The 17,845-nt window shown below is 42.1% G+C and overlaps 1 protein-coding gene across 4 annotated transcripts in view; it reads right to left on the reverse strand.

Annotated features, from left to right (window-relative positions):
• The window catches only part of ABTB2 (ankyrin repeat and BTB domain containing 2), a 166,063-nt gene that overhangs the window by 37,231 nt on the left and 110,987 nt on the right, over positions 1–17,845 (reverse strand). For all 4 annotated transcript variants that reach the window (XM_062621950.1, XM_062621951.1, XM_062621948.1 and 1 more), the window contains 2 exons: positions 17,542–17,688; positions 14,675–14,885 (listed from right to left, as the gene is read on the reverse strand). In XM_062621950.1, the coding sequence (XP_062477934.1) occupies positions 14,675–14,885; positions 17,542–17,688 (358 nt within the window). The remainder of the gene's footprint in view (positions 1–14,674; positions 14,886–17,541; positions 17,689–17,845) is intronic.

Consider the following 17,845-nt stretch of genomic DNA (forward strand, 5'->3'; position numbering starts at 1 on the left):
GCACAGACTGAAACCTAATCAGTATTCCAAAAGAGAAATTATAAAAGACAAAATAGAGGCTAAAATTTCAAGGTTGGAAGAAGATACTTTCATTTTCAGGACTAAAAATTGATGAAACTTCCATTTTTCTAACGGCTTGACTTATATTATACTTCTGTGCCATGTCACGCCACTGTGAGTATGGCCTGCCTGTGTCGCTGGTCTCACCTGATGCTGATGTGTTTTCTTAATGAAGATCTAAGTAATCTTTTTGCTTTTCACATTCCTGGAGTCTGAGAAGTTTCAGAAGCTAATTCAGCATGAAGGCATGAGGAACACACCAATACATGCAGATGAAACAAACTTATTCTGGAGCTCTCTTGAGCACAGTAATGTAATGTGTGGCACCCACTCCACCCTATAGTGTAATTCTCCAGCCCAGGTTCCTGCTGCTATACTACAATCACAGAAAGTCTCACAAACCAGCTAAAATGTCCTCGAATAAAAGGAAATCAAGCCCACAGGTGTAGCATTTGTGAATGAACAGGCAGTAGCCTTCTCTCTAATCCAGTATTAGGTAAGACACCTAAGATCTGTCACTAATGAAAGATAAGGAGGAGTAACATCACTTCTGGATGAAATAGATGACAGTGTGCATTTTTAAACCTATTATTTTGCAAGAGAACATCACTTTGACCTAAAGGCAAGCTGCTCAATGAACATATTTCACCTCTATTCAAGATGCCTCTGTTTTGTTCCTCAATTCTTGTCTTAAAATATTGAAGAGTTGCTGCGCAGGAAGGGAAAGAGAGGTCTGTTTCATCCAAAGATGTTTGGTACCAGTGGTGAATGAATGTGTTTATGGTTTTCTACTGGAAAGCACAATGAGTTATATATTTGCATTCTGCCTTAATTAAATTAAGTGCCATGTAACTGTATAGACATAAGAAATATAAGCAATAGAAGTGTCCTGAACTTAAAGAAAAGAACAAATGTGAAGTCAGTCCTTCTATGCCAACCTAGAAATCCCCTCACTCTTCCATTTTGTGTTTAATATTCCCAATTTCAAACTCTTTTAATGCTTATATCACTGTGATTTTTATGGTCATATCAATGAGCCTAAAGAGCATGACAAATGGTAGACGTAACTGCTTAAGTATGGGAGTCTGATAGGTAGAGTTGATTGGTCAGGCTCAAATTCTTTCAGTTTCCAAATATCCTAAATTTAGAGCATTAATGCATTGAATTTCAACATTTGGAGCTGCAGTGCTTCTCAGATGCCACAAATTCCAGCTTTCAGCACTGTTCCTTGGATCTGCCAGCACTGCTGCTGAACAGCCTCCTGCTTTGACTGTTACAGTGTATGAATTTCATATAATAGTGTGTTCTATATATAAAATATGTATACCTGCAGGAGATTTTTCAGCAGATAACAGTTTGGTCTGGGCAAGAACAATGCAGACACATGTAAAGTCATGCTAAGAAGATTTTACCACCTTGGGTATTAGTAGCCTCCTGACGTCTCTACTGATCTACAAGGACTATGTTGCTTTCTTTTAGGGAAAGGTCTATAGATCTACAGATAGAGTTGTAGAGTTCCTCTTATAATAAATTTATGTGCTGCAGACAATAGGCATAGCTGATAAAATACCATGAACTCATGATTTCATGGTCTCAAGTCTTTCAAACACTGTTAGCTTATAAAGCTGACTCAAGTGTTCTCCCAGTATCTCCAGAAGGACAATGTTATCCACATATGCACTGCAGAATCTAGCAGGTAACTTCAACCATTCCTCAGAACACAGTTATTTCTACATGAGAAGTAAGGGGAATCCCCACAAACAACAATCTTGCAAAATATGTAGAGGCACTTACCTTCAAATCTTGACACCACCATGCATGCAGTTGCCAAGACTACCAGCACAAACAGGAGGCAACCTGTCACACTACCAAAGCTTTACATCCCATCTATTCTGAACTACAGAGTTGCAGATTTTATGCTGAGTTTGCAAACAGCTGAATAAAACACTGCCAATGCTGGTTTATACCCATGACATCTGCAGTACAGGCTAGGAGGTAGATAAAAAAACCCAACTGTCATCCAACTCTCAGGATCAAGGTTATCTGTTTCCCCATCTCTCTCTCTAAAAAGTGCGCTTAAATTAATACATTAATTTATTCTTCTATTAATAGATCAGATAAAACTAATAGGGGGTAAGGGAATGGAGTTTTCTTACACACAGTTAAAACCTATTCTTGCAACAGGTCCAACCTGGTTCATTTTGACCATTGCAGAAGGTGCTGCCTTGTGGTTACTATGGGAACACAGAAGAATTTCAAGCTCCAGCTTATGACTTGCATGACAACATTAATAAGTTTTGTTTCCAATACCAAATTATAAGGTTATTTTTGCCTTTCAGCCCCATTACAATTCTGCTGCCAGAAAGCAGATCTAAACCCACAGAAGCATCGATGAATATGTAAAAAGTGACAATCAAACATACATCAATTCTAACCCCAAGTCAACGTGCACAATTATTCTTTTTCAGCTTGTTGAAAAATGTTATTCGAAGTTTTCATCATCCCTACACTTCATTACCTGTTGCTTGAATAAACCTTTCTATCAACACCCTGTGCTCTGCGTTCCAAACACAAAGGAAGAGCAATCAGTAAAATATATCCAAAACCTGGGAAACACCTCTTCCCAGAGTTTTTACCTCAAAAAAAAACGTGAAGAAACAAAATTACTTGAGAAATAAACTAGCCTTCATTTGCCATTCCTCACAGGAGGTACTTCTGGGCCCCAACTACATGAATAAAGAAGTACATAGCTTACACTGGGGTGAATGCCCTTTCTATGTGTACAGGCAGATTGAGCTTGGCCACTTACCCTTAAGCATATTTAGTGTCACAACGCAGAGCTTAGCAGACTAAAGAGTTAATTAAACTATCGTAACTTCTTGAATAAGGAAGAATGGAATGCCCAGATGGAAAGTCATTTAAGGAACATATGTTTCTGTGATGTTCTAATGCACCAAGTCTTTGGAGAGATCTTTCCTGAAGAATTTGGCAGCCACAAGAGGGAACTAAGTGCTGACTTCCTGGCACAGGGCAGTGCTCCACAGAGGTAACTCCTAATCACGCAGTCTGGATGCTGGAAGCAATGCAGTTACAGCAAGATCCATATATAACACAAGTTATATTAGCATGAAATTATAACATGAGTAATGTGCTCATAATCTTCTCAACTAGCTTAACTATCTTCTAATACTGCATCATGGACAACTCATCCTTTCCTGCTGAGAAAGCCTACCAATACTGAAGTACCTGTCTCAGAAGAACAACATGTTTCTCTGGAAGGATCTTTTGCATTTCTGAAGAGGTGAGGAATGGCCTAGTGAATTCCTTACAGTAGCAGAGAGTTTTCCAGCAAGCTTAGGATAAAAACTTCCAGCTCCTGTCCCACTCCTTCTCTTCTCTAGCCATTATGATATATGTTTTATTCCATGGAAGAACTTTGGGTACAAACTCTTCAGTGGCATTCAAGTTCTCTGTAGCTAACTCCAGATTGAAACTACACCTTTCACAGCGTTACTCCAGATTTACAATGATAAGCAGTAAGCACAGCTTAGTCTCTTTCCTCTCTAAACAAACACGTTAAACCAGCATGCATAGAATCAACACAAGGTTGTTTAGCCCTAGAAGAATCCATGAGCCAGGGCTGAATCAGCTCAGACATGCAACTCATTTGAATAGGATTTGTCTTGCAGAGCAGACATGCTTTTTAAAACAGTCAGTTCAGCATTTACTGCAAAACTATGTGATGAAAACAGTGCAGTTAGCTTCATAAGTGACCACCAGGTCATGGCAGTACATTCACTTGTAAGTATAAGACAAGGAAGTGCAAAATGGCAGGGTCTCCTTTAAAAAGGAAACAAAGCAGAGACATAGCAATCTAGGATTACCCCAGGGAAAGCTTAGTTTCTAATCTCCATAAGGTCAAAGAGAAAGAATGATTGTTGCTATTATCATAAATTATACCAAGAAACATTTACTCTTCAGCAGAGCTCAACTCTTGGTTCTCTGCTACAAAGACGTCAAGAACAGTAAGAGTGAAAACCCCACCAAGCTGCCAGTCCTGGCTGCTGCACAGCAACAGCTCAGAATTGTACCTTTATTTGGTGTGGCCTTTGTTAAAGTACCAGCTAACTCCTTCCTCAGGAAACAGGCAAGTTCTGCAAGTAAAGGGCTGTAATTTAGTCCAATAGGAAATAATATTAACTTCAATTGGAAGCAGCAATTACTGAAAACGAAGCAACCTGGCAGCTTGTAACCACCATCGCTCTTGCAATATGCTCAGAACCCTCCGTCCACAGACTTACTGCTCTTTACTTAGTTAAAAGAGCACTGTGTTGGTATCATGATACTGCTTTTAAAGACCTTCTGCCTAGGAAAAATGGAGAAAGGATGATCTTAAATGACAGCAAACCAGCAAGAATCAAGTAGAGAAATTAAGACACTTGGTCAGTGCTCTACAATTTTCACTGTCCAGAAGGTGGAAAAAGAAGCCAGGAGACCTTGTCTTACTGATTTCTATGTTTTTGCAATGCCTTTTAGCAACACATGCTGTAATGGTTTTATTTTAAGTTTCCCTGGATAATTTTTCCTTCATTTTTGATGTTAGCTTGCTGCTCAGTCATCTTCTCTTGAAACAGCAAACTGCAAACAATACACAACACAGGGTGCCTACAGACACTGAAGATTCCTGTTGGCACCAGCCCTGGCAGCTAAGTTGCCAGGTTCTCATTTTCTTGCATCCTCTTTTTTATCTGAACATATGGAATCTTAAGAGCAGGAGCCAAGAACTTAACCTGGACATCTTTACAGTAGTTACAGTAATTACCATAGCTGTAGTTGTAGTAATTGCAGGGTGGTAGCACACACACATACATGCACAATGGCTGTCATATCTTCATTGCTAAACCAGACAGCCAGAAATCATCTATGCAGTTTTCAGGCATGTTTACAAATAGAGACATTCACCAGAAATGGCTTATGTCAGACAGACTTTCTGGGGTTTTCCAGCAAGCACTGACGTTCACTGTGAAGTACCTAAGAAAGCAGAAGGTGGTGTTTGTCAAACCAGTGTTTTGTAACTGAGGGGACAAAGACTGTCAAATGCCTTATTACTTCTCTAGGTAGGTGGTAAGGACCAGCTGCTGCCTGCTGTCTACCTGCATAGCCAGGTAGACACCTATCAATGATTGGGAAGTAACCAGGCTGACACAGGTAAAACAACTTTAAGAGACAAATACTGTAATTAGAACCAGAGACCAGATGAGGTTGAAAGGCACCCCTGGAGATTGCTTAGTCCAAACCTCCTTGCTTAAAACCAGGGTCAGCTAGAGTAGGTTGCCCATGACCATGTGAAACTGGTAACCTCTCAGGTGACCTGTCTCCTCTGTATCTGTGACATTGAAGACTTCTCAGACCATCCTTAACCATTGTCCATGGAAATCAGTGCATAAGCAGCAGGAAGGTTTCTAGACTGCCTGAGAGCTGGTGTATACACATACATGTACATATGTTCTTTTTTTTACCAGTAATGTTCCCTGTGTGCCAAGGCGGGCAGAGGAAGGCAGTCTCTTTTACTCTCCATAAAGTCTGCTCTGAGCTGTTCAATCCCATCTACAGGGAGATTCTTCTCCTTGATACTTTGCAGAGAATTTAAATAATCTATGTTTGTACCACACCCCTGCTCCAATACAGCAAGATCAGATGATACAGGCTACTTTGGAAACACTCCAACAACACTACAAATTGCTTACAGCCAGTAATGGGGAAGAAAGGCTGGGCTGTCCCAGGTGTGAGATAGCAGAGTTTAAAAGTAATTGAGCAGTGGTTGCTTATACAACAAAAGACAGAGGCAGGGAAAAAACTAATTCAGAGTAGAGCATTGCCAGCTTCAGCAGTTACACTTGGATGGATTTGATCCTCAGGGTTTGCAATTAATTCCCTTCACTACTGCCAAGGTTATCCCTCACATTCCGATTTTGCAATCATAGAATAGTTTGGGTTGGAAAGGACCGTAAGATCATCCAGTTGCAACCCCCTGCCATGGGCAGTGATGCCTCACACTAGACCATGTCACACAAGGCTCTGTCCAACCTGGCCTTGAACACTGCCAGGGGGGGAGCATTTACCACTTCTTTGAGCAACCTGTGCCTGCACCTCAGGACCCCCAGAGTAAAGAACTTCTTCCTTATATCTAACCTGAACTTCACCTGTTTCAGTTTAAATCCATCGCCCCTTGTCCTGTCACTATGGTCTTTGAACTATGTAAGAAATGAACAATTCAGAAAATTAAGACTTGAAAACACTTCAATAGATGATGCAAAATAAAGGTAGGAGCATTACACCAGGAGCCCAAACATAACTATTGACTGTCACCTATTGACTTGAATGGGACTTTAAACTTCACACAGCCAGTGCTGTGGTGTTCAGAGCATGCATGGACACACACACGCAGAGTAATAAACACATAGACATTGCATCCTGGATATCTCTTCAGTCTTCCAGTTAGGACACCAGGAACACTATGTAGGAGTCCCACTAGCACAGGTTCTGACTGTTAAAAAGTCAGCAATTCCTAAGCATTTCTGTTTTTCTTCTGGCTATATGTTACTGTAATATGTGCTGAGATGTCACCATAGAGAGCAGGAAGGCGAAAGCTGCTCACCACAAGTGTGATAAAGCTACTGACTCCTGTTAAATCACATCTTCTCAATTCTGAAATCTGGGGAAGTTATTCAATATATTGCAACTATTTAGTATGGACTCAGCAAATCCATAATCCTGCCTAAAGTCAGGAACAGCACTGTCAGTGAACAGTTAATTTTAGTCAATAGATACACACTGATTGTAGTTTAACTGGCCTCTGAAATAGGGTCACTCAGTCCATTGCACTTCTGAATGAGTATCTCAAAATCACAACTAAGTCTGACAGTAACTGGTTGAATCTGAAACAGGCAACAATACAGGGTAACAGATTCTCTCCTCAGTGTTGGTGGAGAAACTGATCTTACCTGTTTATATCCCTCTTATTCTTCTAATAAATCTACCAAACTAATCTTTCATCAATAGCAAATCGCTCTTTTTTCTTCTTTAAAACAGAGGAACACATTTTTATATCACTCCGAACAAGCAATTTTGTGACAGCACAGTTCAATGTCAGGCTTCCTTCTGTTCCCCTATATTTATTCAGTCAATATATTTGTATCAAAATAGTTGGCGAGACAGGAGTAAAATCAATGTGACTATTGCATGGGGATGGGACTGGAATATGCTCACTGACACATCTTTCTGTAATCACACCATTGACTTCAGGGATACTCCATGTGGATTTAAATACATAATCATGAATATATGATTACAACATTATACTCTCTCAAGGCAAATGACTGAATCAAGGTCTACTTTTATTATTCCTATATACCTAGTCTTGACTGTTAAGGCAGCTGTAGACAGACAGATACTAAGATCTCTCAGACAAGAGATCCCAGAACTTATTTTACTGCAGACATTTTCGAAGACACAGCTCATTGAACTAAGTGTATCAAGTTCTGTTCCTGATGGGGCAGGGTAACAATAGGATATGGCTGTAAAACAGAAGAATTCAGACATAAATATATTAAATTTGAATTAGGAAAGGCTGGGCCACAGATAAATCTGAAAGACAGACAATGATGTAGCTATTGCACTTAATAAAATTCCATAAACCTGCAGTTAAAAAGAGTAGAGGGGGGAAAAAAGCCTCATGACAGATCAATGAGAGTCTGGAAACATCCATCTGGAGAAAAGATTTGTCCTGAAAAGCCTTAACCAGCTCTGAATGCAGTGATACTCGTCAGCGACGCTGAGGATGCAGCTCAAGCGAACACAGGGCTCAGCAGCAGGCTCTGCAGGTTATTCCTGATTTTCCTTTCTTTTCTGCCAGTTGGATTCCCATGTAAGACATTATGGAGGCAATTCACATGAATAACTGTGATGTTAGTCTTCTCTTTAATATTAATTGATATCATTGTATAAATTTGATCCATGTGACCAAATCACTCTTGCCTCTAGCAGTGTTGGAATGAACATCAGCTGTGCCAAGGGAAGAAAGCAGGTAACCATGAGGGAAAGAGCTGAAGGCTCTAGTTATTTCTAATGATACACCTAAAGATCATCAGGGAAAAAGGTACTAGGATCAATGTAATGCTTTTTCAATATAGAAAACATGACGAGGAGACCATCTTCATCAGATGGTCACTGGGGATAAGATACAGTCAGAGGACAGGGGCTCTTTATTTGCATCAACCACTGCAAGGCTCTTGATATGGAAACTGTGCCAGAAGACACTTGAAAAGTAGCACTGTAGGAAAGCAGATGCACAAACTACTTGGAGATTATTCTTCTCTCAATAGAAGTCTGTGATGTGTCTCTGAGGTACCTGAAGACAGACTGCATTTTGCAAAGTATGAAAGATAAAATAAGGTTGTAAGGCCACTGCTCTGCTCAGTCTGGTTTAAACAAGAGTGTTTGAATCTAAGGAGCACAACAGGCCAAAATGCAAACTTGATCACCACTCAATAAGGAGGTGCTCAGACTGGATTTTGACACTGTATCAGGAACTATTAATTTAGCTCCATCTCTGTTTTCCATGCTAGCCAGAGTAAGTTTGGATTATATGCCACAGGACATTAAACACCAAGTGTTCTAGCCAATGATGACTTAAATCAATACTTTAAATACTGGAAGAATATAGCATTGAGCAAACAGCACTCAAAAATAGCATGAAAGGGCTGCAGCCTTTTCTTCTGGCAGCATCAGATGCATTTTTTTGTTCTTTCCCAATAAATAATGTCTCAGAGCAGTCATTGCTGGAAATCCTCCACAGAGAGAAAACCCAAGCAGACAGCTCAGCTCCTTCCTCCTCCTGCCCAGCTATTGTGGCACAGGACAGCAGGCACTAGACCATTTCTCCTGCTTGACCCTACTCAAAAATAGAATCATAGCATGGTTTGGGTTGGAAGGGACCTTAAAGCTCATCCAGTTCCAAACCCCTGCCACTAGAGAGGGTTGCTCCAAGCCCCTGTGTCCAACCTGGCCTTGAACACTGCCAGGGATGGGGCAGCCACAGCTTCTCTGGGCACCCTGTGCCAGCGCCTCAGCACCCTCACAGGGAAGAACTTCTGCCTAGTATCTAATTCTTCCTAATAACCTAAATCTACCCCCTTTCACTTCTAAGCCATTCCCCCTTGTCTTATCACCACTTGCTCTTGTAAGTTCCTCTCCATCTTTCTTGTAGCCCTCCTTTAAGTACTCTAAGGGAAAATATTGTTTGCAGGCTTATGCATGGGCCCTGGATCATGTGAGGTAACAGAAGTAATGGGAGGACTCCTGTTGGAAGCAGAAAACAATTTAGGTTGCTTTTGAACCTTGTAGATTAAAGCAGCCACCCAGCTGAAAGCAGGATGAGCAGGAGCCTTTCTGAAGGTTTTCATGTGACAAGAGAGAAACAGGGTGAGCTCAGGTTTGTTTAGAACCGCATCACAGACCACACTCCCCCAGAGAAGCAGCAGATCTGAAGCCTTCTAGATGCCTGCACATGGAAAACAGAAGGAAGCTCTCTGTTTTCTTACGAGGTAGCCCTCTGTGTGACTGTAGTTGGCTTCTTGCAGTGTCCACAGCTTTTCCAGCTGAAGAGCTGTGAGTCTCCACTGAACTGGCAAGCTCCAAATTTTACTGTTGGCAGCTGACAAATCCTACATCAGCTCAGGAATTTCCCTGGTGTTTTACTGGATTTTCACTGGCAGACTCAGATGGGTGCAGTCTGTGTGCTTCTGCTGATGTAAACTCTTTTATATACTCACTGATGTTTGGAATGAAAGAATGCCCCAGCAAACTCAGACAACATGTAAAACTTGGCACATGTGCGACATGGATAGCTCAAAAAGGTCTGGCATGGCCACATCCATGGGCACTGGTGGATAAGCCAAGAATTACTTTTAGAACATTCTACAGAACAACAGTATTAACAACAGGCAAACATGATGTATAACTGTTTAATAGGGTAGCTGGAAGAGGAGGAAGCTTCAGCCTACCAAAGACATGATCATATACACAGTGAAGCAGAATCCAACTTTTTGCCTGTTCTTAGGAATTAGATCATACTAACTTTCCTACAATAAATGCTGTATGCACATGATAATCACAATGAGATAGGATGAGGGCAATCAAAGCTGTCTATTCCTAGCTTTAAGGCTGGACCACTCTCCTGTCCAGGATAGGCTAGTTCACCCAGCTGTAAAGTAAGACTACAATACTGACCTCAATTTGTGCTGTATAGGGAGCAGACAAATACTCCCTGAGACAAGTATCACTGAGAGAGCATTCTTGCCTTGACACACTGTTAAAAATAAGACAAAAGCTTTATATTCCACTTGGGAGAAAGTGAAGAAGGGAGAAAGAAACTTCATTTACCTTTGGATGGCCCTTCTCAAGTCACAGGATCCCAAACAATCCCAGCAAACATGCCCTGCTGCTCTGGGACATGAGCTCACACTGCAGAACGCTCCCAAGCTCAGCCAGCCTGACATAAGCAATGGGAAAGAGCCCAGAGCAGAAAGAAAGCAATGGGAGTGCCACATGCCTGCTCACTCTTCATAGTGCAAACCCACACTGTCTGATCTCTGACACAATACAGACTATGAGCTCCTAGAAACTCAAATATCTTATTGCCCAGAAGAGACACTTTGCAGCAACAAAGGCAGATGTGCTCTGTGATGACACCAAAAGGCTCTGAGCCTTCAGGCCCTCAGGTGTATCGTTACTGCGGAAGGCAGCTTGGTCTCACCTCAGGGTCTAACTCCTTTGCCAAAGTATTGCACAAGTGGCACTCTATTTGCAAAACACTTCCTCATGTGGCCTATCTGACATCAAATAGCAGATGGTTTATTGTCCATGCAGTAAATGAGGTCATTTTGGGGTTCCAAGTGGGTCATGGCTTGGTCATACAGCAAGCAGCTGCATTCACTGTGGAAATACAAGTGCTTTGCTTAAGATACCTGAGTGCTTTCCCTGTCATTCTGCCTCCCCTCCTCCTACTGCTTCAATGCCTGGAGGTAAGTATCAGAACCAGATATAACCAACTCACAAACTCCCCAGAGCTTCAGTGTATTGGTATCCCACATCATTCACATGCTGGAGGCTAAAACAGAAAGCTCCTCTACCTGCCAAGTTCTAAAGACACAACTACATCCACCCCATTCCTGCAGGACTCTACAGTTTACCCACCACCTCAGTTCTCTAGTTGCCAAGGTGTTTAGCATGAAGAAGGCACATAGCTTATATGAGTTTAAACTGGCTCTGTTCACTGGGGTGCCTTGCATACCTAACTGCAAGCATGTATGTTTTCATACCTTATACAGACTGCTGTATAAAATGTTCAGATGCTCAGCCAGGTTTTGAAAAGCCCTTTATGGCATATGACACCCTCTAACAGGCTTCTTGAATTCTATGCTTGCCTTCATGCTGAAGTACAGTAAAAGCCTTCCAGACCCTACAGTGTTATGATTTTCATAGCACTCTGCAGTGTGACACACAGAAAGCTCACAGACAACAGAAAGCCAGGCAAGATGGACTGTAGGTTGTCAGGTCTCTAAATGAACAACTAAGGTTCCTTTCACTGAATCAATGTGGCCCACAGATCTTTCCAAGATCTGGTTTTACCAAGTCTGCAGCTCTCTCAGCCATCCCTCTCTTTGCTAAACTTCAGATTAGCATTCACCACCAACAGATTTATACTGGAGCATAGGAACTGAAGCACAAGCAAATGGAGAGCTGGTCAGGGTTACTGTCCTTGTTTGTGACTGAGGGTTTTTTTTCAGTAGAAAACAAACTGGGATTGCAGTGCACACAAATATATTCCAGCAAGAGAGAGCACAAACACACAAAAGAGCAATGCAGAGTTTGCAGCTGATTTAGCACAGCTCGGGAAAGAATAAAAGAACTGGGCTGCGCAGCCTTGCCAAGTCACATTAGGTGAATCAGTGCCCTCATCTATCCTGCCACGAGTCTGGCATCTCACACACAGCCTCAACCATCTTCCCTCTTAAGCTAGGAAAGAGTAAACTATCTCTTGTATAAAGTGTTGCTAGGAGCATTTATCCCACTGGCTATGCTAAGTAACACGCACAGAGGTCAATGCAGGAAGACATACAAATACACCTTGGAGCAAATGAAATGCAGGGTTGGATGTTCATTTGTAGTGTACTGGGCACTATTAATTTCATTTCCAAGTTTCATAACCTTTTCAAAGCCAATTTAACCTGATAGTCCTCAGGTTCTGTTTTTTCCCCCACCTATTTTCAGTTTTTGCTTTATTTTAATATAACCTCTTTAATTTTCTTTTCAGCTAAGTACTGGTCAGAAAAGAAGGCAGAAATTTCCCTTACAACAGCTGTTATAGGATCTAATGGGGATTTTAAACCAGAATAGAGTTGCAGCCCGCATTCCAAAAGCAGTCCGGTGAGCCATGTGAAAAGCATTGTTTGGGAGCAATTGGGGAGATAACTGCACTCCTGATTTAACTCCTTTATTATCCTCAGTGTACAAAACAAGTTGCTGCAGTAACATCATGATACTGAGAGTGCTGAAAAGAGCACAACACAAAATAGAAAGCTTAATCTACGTTTCTGATAGAAGCTGTTTAGCAGCTTCAGCTGTACGACTGTGTGAGCTGCTGGCGCAACTTTGCTGAATCTGGCCTCATGAAAACTCAGGTTTTGCACAGTGTGCAAACATGAAATGCAAAATAAACAACCTTGCACTTGGTAGGGCACTTGACTGAGATTAGTGAGCCCCAAAACCAGAGCTACCAATGGGCTCGGAGTTGTGCAGCTTCTTCCTGTCCCTATTTTACTCTATTTCACTTAATTCCTCTTGGTTCTTCATACATCAGTTCCCACTCTCTGCTGCTTGAGTTCTGCTCACAGATTGTTCTTTTTGAAAGGATTCTGGGGTAGGATCAAACGGAAAGACAATCTTTTTACTTTGTAAAACAGCTGAGCTCCCACCAGACAGAGATCTCAAAGAGCAGAAACTACATTACAGTACAGAAAGATGGCTCAGCAACCAAGAGAATAAAACCAGGTGACCAGCGGAGGTAGCTACAAAGACCCGGAGGGTGATAAGTTTATATTTTAATCCTTATTTGAAGTTCCCCTTAACCTAAAGTAACTCATCAAGACTGAAATTATAGAGGCTGCCTTCCACCCAGTAGGTTTTTCTGCACCCTGACAATTCAGAGCCTTAAAAGGACACAATTCAACCTACTATTATTCTCAAGGTCTTCTCCCTTCTGAGTAGCCAGGCTCTGGCCATGACGCCATCAGCCACAGTTCCAGTGATGGTGAACACAGCTATAAGAAGCCTTTAGGGCTGCTGAAATCAGTTGGCAGGCTTGGTGCAAGACAGTGCAGGCTGAGAGCATCATTTAGATGTTACCATGATTTCATATCAATTTTAGAAGCTGCGGCTGAGTAAAGCCCCAGGTAGGAAGAAGAAACCATGCTGCTTACAAAGCTGCAGAGATGTTCTTTCTCTGCTCACCTTTCCAACAAGATGGGAATGTGGCCTCCCCCTCCAGCTACATCACTACATTGTGAAACCTCCCAACCACAGCCAGCTTTTGGGAAGGGCCAGGACAGAGTCTTGATACCCAGTATGGTAAAAGGCATCCACAGAATATGCTAGCACAAATACTGGATAGAGTTAATCAGAAACCAGAATTTCCCACTTAAGGTAAGATTTCTGAAATCAATATAAAATTGGATAAGCATTTCAAACTTTGGAAACCTAACAAGTGTGGAGAGGCCTGGGTCTCCCTGCAAGAACTAGCTACCAGTGTCTTTGAGCTGGGGAGCTGCCTGACCTGTCAAGGAACTCAACTTGTGGCTAGGGCTCCAAGGGCTCCTCAGCTCTCTGCTGCCACTAGCCTGTCAGGCAGACTGCCAAGGAGCTGGGCAGGAAGGAAACCAGGGAGGTTTCTAACAGAGAAAACATCCCTCTGGAAAATTTCTGACCACTCTAATAATGAGCCTATTTCAGAGTCAGTTATGGTGCTGGCAGAAGGCAGGGAGACCCACTGCATTTTCTGTTTAGTTACTGGCTTCCTATATAAATTTATTTCTATACCAGACACACAGCATCAACTGAAGGAATCCTTAAGAAGGATGTTCATAAATCCCTTCAAACTTCCCCAAAGTGAACAACATTGCTTTTCCTGAGAATGATGACAATTGTTAATTGGTGCTATTGAGAAGGTAACATTTTCTTTGGTAAGGTCTTTACTGCTTTAGGCAACCACATGTACTTTTGGCAGCATCTCTAGACAAGCCTTGTTGGCAGCACATAGTATATGCCTCGCTCGGAAAGATTGCATGAAAAAACAGCTCACTTTCCAGTTCCAATTCCAAGGCTTCATAAACTTGGCAAGGCTGACAACGTAATCTGGCCTGACTGCAGGAATAACTGATGCCTGATAGGTAGCATCCACAAAGCTGCCCAAGCTGCCCATGCACACAATAGCTACTCTACAAAAGGAGACCTTCTTAGCCTAACTCCTTGACTACTAACAGTTCAACCTACGTACCGTTCGTTGTTCAGGGTCATTCTTGGAGGGTCCAGGTTGGGGTTCTCCATGGATTCCATTTGAGGACAGCGTAGGAAGTAGTAGAGGGTGTGGAGAGCATCAGGGGACCAGGAGATGGGTTGCTGCTGCCGGGTTTGCCGAATGGGGCTCATGCCTGGGCGGATGGTGTTCAAACACTGCATGTGGTGCATTGCTCGTGATACCAGATCACCTGCACAAAGAGAGAGAATGCAAAAGCACCTCTTTACTATTAATTCATGGTTCTCTTAAGTACACTTTTTCAACCAAATAAAGTCTCTCTCAGCTAAGAGAAATGGCTTTTGTGTGCTCTTAATCTTTTTCCTCCACCAAGGCATAAGCTGTCCTCAAGCTGCTACTCTGCAGGTTGTTGTATGGGAAATTAAACTTTCTTTCAAATGACAAGTTATTAGTTACAAAACAGAATGAAACTTCTCTCAGTTATCATACATTCAGCTGCACTGTGGTTTTTCCATCCTGGTTTTCTCCTCTTTCCAATCACATATACCCAGTTTCTTGCCTGCCTGCTAAATTACTAATGTCTTTGCATAATGTCCACTGCCCAACCTGGAGTGTAGCTTGCCCAAGGCAAAGCTAGTAGCACCAGTACAAATAGTCTCATTGCTGGCATCGCCATTTTATATTGTGAGATTATTCCCATGTCTTTCAGCTGGGTTATGATATTCCACCCTCCTACCCATGAACTTGTGACAAGTTAATGATGTTATATTCAATACAGAAATCTCTTCTTTTAAGGGGTCTGCTTCTCTCACTCTCTCTAGCTGTGGGTTTCTCTAGAATAACAAGACCTGACTCTCTTCTTAAGAAGCCATTCTTCATCTTGATCACTGTCACAACCTGTGCCAGAAATCTACCCCTGAGCCCTGTAAAGAAGATGGTTCCAAGAGCTTTCTGGGCTGCTCAGTCCTCTTGGGTCTTTGAACTTGAGCCAATGTGTCAGAGCACTGGTGGACCTGAGGAGGCCTGGAAGAAGGGGACCTGTATTACACAGTTTCTACTCAGAAAGGATTTTAAGACTGCAGATTGTTTAAAAGTTCACAGAGCAATGACCCCAAGACAGCAGCTATGCAGTCACATAAAACTGGTCTTTGTGCAAGAAGCTTACCTTGGGCACACCCTGTTTACTCTCCTTTTATTGTGGTGCATTTCAACCTCTCAGGAGCTTTGCAATAAAGACTTCAGACATTAAATCTTTGCGTAGTGTGACTACCATACCAGTGAGCTGAACGATTCCTATGGATTACTATAGATAGCCAGGATCTATTTTTGCCTTGGGAGAATCCTCTGTTGCTTTTATATTTTACAGTCCCCTAAAACTCTCACAGGAAACGTTACTCTATTGTGTCCTACAGTTACAATACTGGGAAAGGATGGAACTGAAATAGTTGCCCCATCACAAAGGTGGTTCCTGAGAGAGCGCCCTGAATGTAGCCACATATGAACTAGTTCACACCGCCCTCTGAAATACTTAGGAGGCTATTATTTGTTCATTTATATCTAACAGCAAGACACTGAATTTACCAACCAACCTCTGGCTGAACCCATGGGGTTCTAGTGTTACACCAGTTAGGGAGAGCCCCCACAAAAACTAACACATGTCTAAACATGATAATGCTATTAGTGGTTCAGATCAATGGAGCATTAAAAAGCTCAGTTTGCAGTGTAAAGCTGTGCCACTCATTTGTGGTGTAATACATTTTGTTTAAGGACCCACTTCAAAATGGAAAAGCCTCCTAACATCTCTGCCTTTCCACTTCAGTAGCTCCTGATTCTCCAGGATCTAACTGTTTTACAGGGATAGCGTTGGTACAAACACAGGGTCTGCGCAGTTATAGCCAAAACGTATCTGGAATTCCAATCTTCAGCACAGAAAAATGTTCCTTCTCCTTTGCACACTCACTCTCTTGATTTTTCTGGCAATGTGCAGCAATGTTTAAGGAAAAAAAAAAAAAAAGAAAAAGTAGGCAACTGTATCAGGAGATCTATTCACTAGATGTAATGACCAAGTTGGCCAAAGCAGGGATGGGGGAAGAGAGAGGAAGCTGTATTCAATCTTAGGCCCATGCTACAAATGTTCTCTTGTGTTCCAGGATAAATAGAGGTGTGTTAAAGGAATCTGAAAACCTCAAATTAAGGCAGGTTGCAAAATAAATGGTGAAACCCACAAACTGGCCCTGACATTCATTAGCATTCAGATGGTGGAGACTAAGAAAGTGATGCCAGCAAAAATGTTGCAAGGGAAAAGTAGAGCGGGAAAACACAAATCATTTTTGTTTACTTTAAAGGGGCTTTGTGAGTAGTCTAGGAATGGAACATTTCATTTGGTTAGCATTAAAAAAGAAAGTTTTGAACAAGTTTTTGTTACCAAAGTGCTCTCAGATTTTTTTTTCTTCCTCTTTTTGTCTTTTAAGTAACCCAAAAGCTTTTTCCTTGACTATCCTGCACCCTTGACATCTCCACTGCACAAACACTAACAAAGAGAAGCCTCTTACCAGCTGAGGGAGGTGTCACTGCTCTGTTCCTCAAATGTACAAGAAAGCCTCCAGAGGCATCTGGGCAAAAGCATCCATCTTCTGTTGGCACTAACTACCAAAAGGCTAGAGAAGCCACGTCTCATATACCTCCAAGGTGATTAAATATGAAGCAGTCTAATGAAACAACCTGATTTTCATAAACAGCACCACAAGGCAATTAAATCTTACACAACGTTAGCCAAGTACTGCTCACACTGTCAACAATGGCAACGCTCCCACTGACCTCAACAGTGGAGGGACTGGCTCTCCCGCTTCACAGAAAGCAAGCCAGGTTTGATTACAGCCCAAACTTACTCAGTTCAGAGATGCTTCCAACGCAAGTTGCCAACAGAGACTGCTCTAAAGTTCGGAGTTCCAGCTGGGCATAAGCATCAGCCCTTCCATCGTTGCACACAGAGCCATCGTTGTACGGGCTGAAGTAGGCAGGTAGAGACAGCACACCTGGGGATGAAAGCAAACAAGCAAACACAGTCCCATTACAAGTGAAGTTCCAGGAAAGGAAAAGCAACTCTAGCAATAGGGAACCTGGGTATGTTTTGCACCTTTCTTGGGAGACTCAAGGCCTTTTGAAGAGTTCAGATAAAATCAAACAGTGCTG

Source organism: Pezoporus occidentalis, unplaced genomic scaffold, assembly GCF_034315485.1.
Source record: "Pezoporus occidentalis ecotype Australia unplaced genomic scaffold, CSIRO_AGI_Poc_V1 ctg236, whole genome shotgun sequence".
Classification (NCBI taxonomy): Eukaryota; Metazoa; Chordata; class Aves; order Psittaciformes; family Psittacidae; genus Pezoporus; species Pezoporus occidentalis.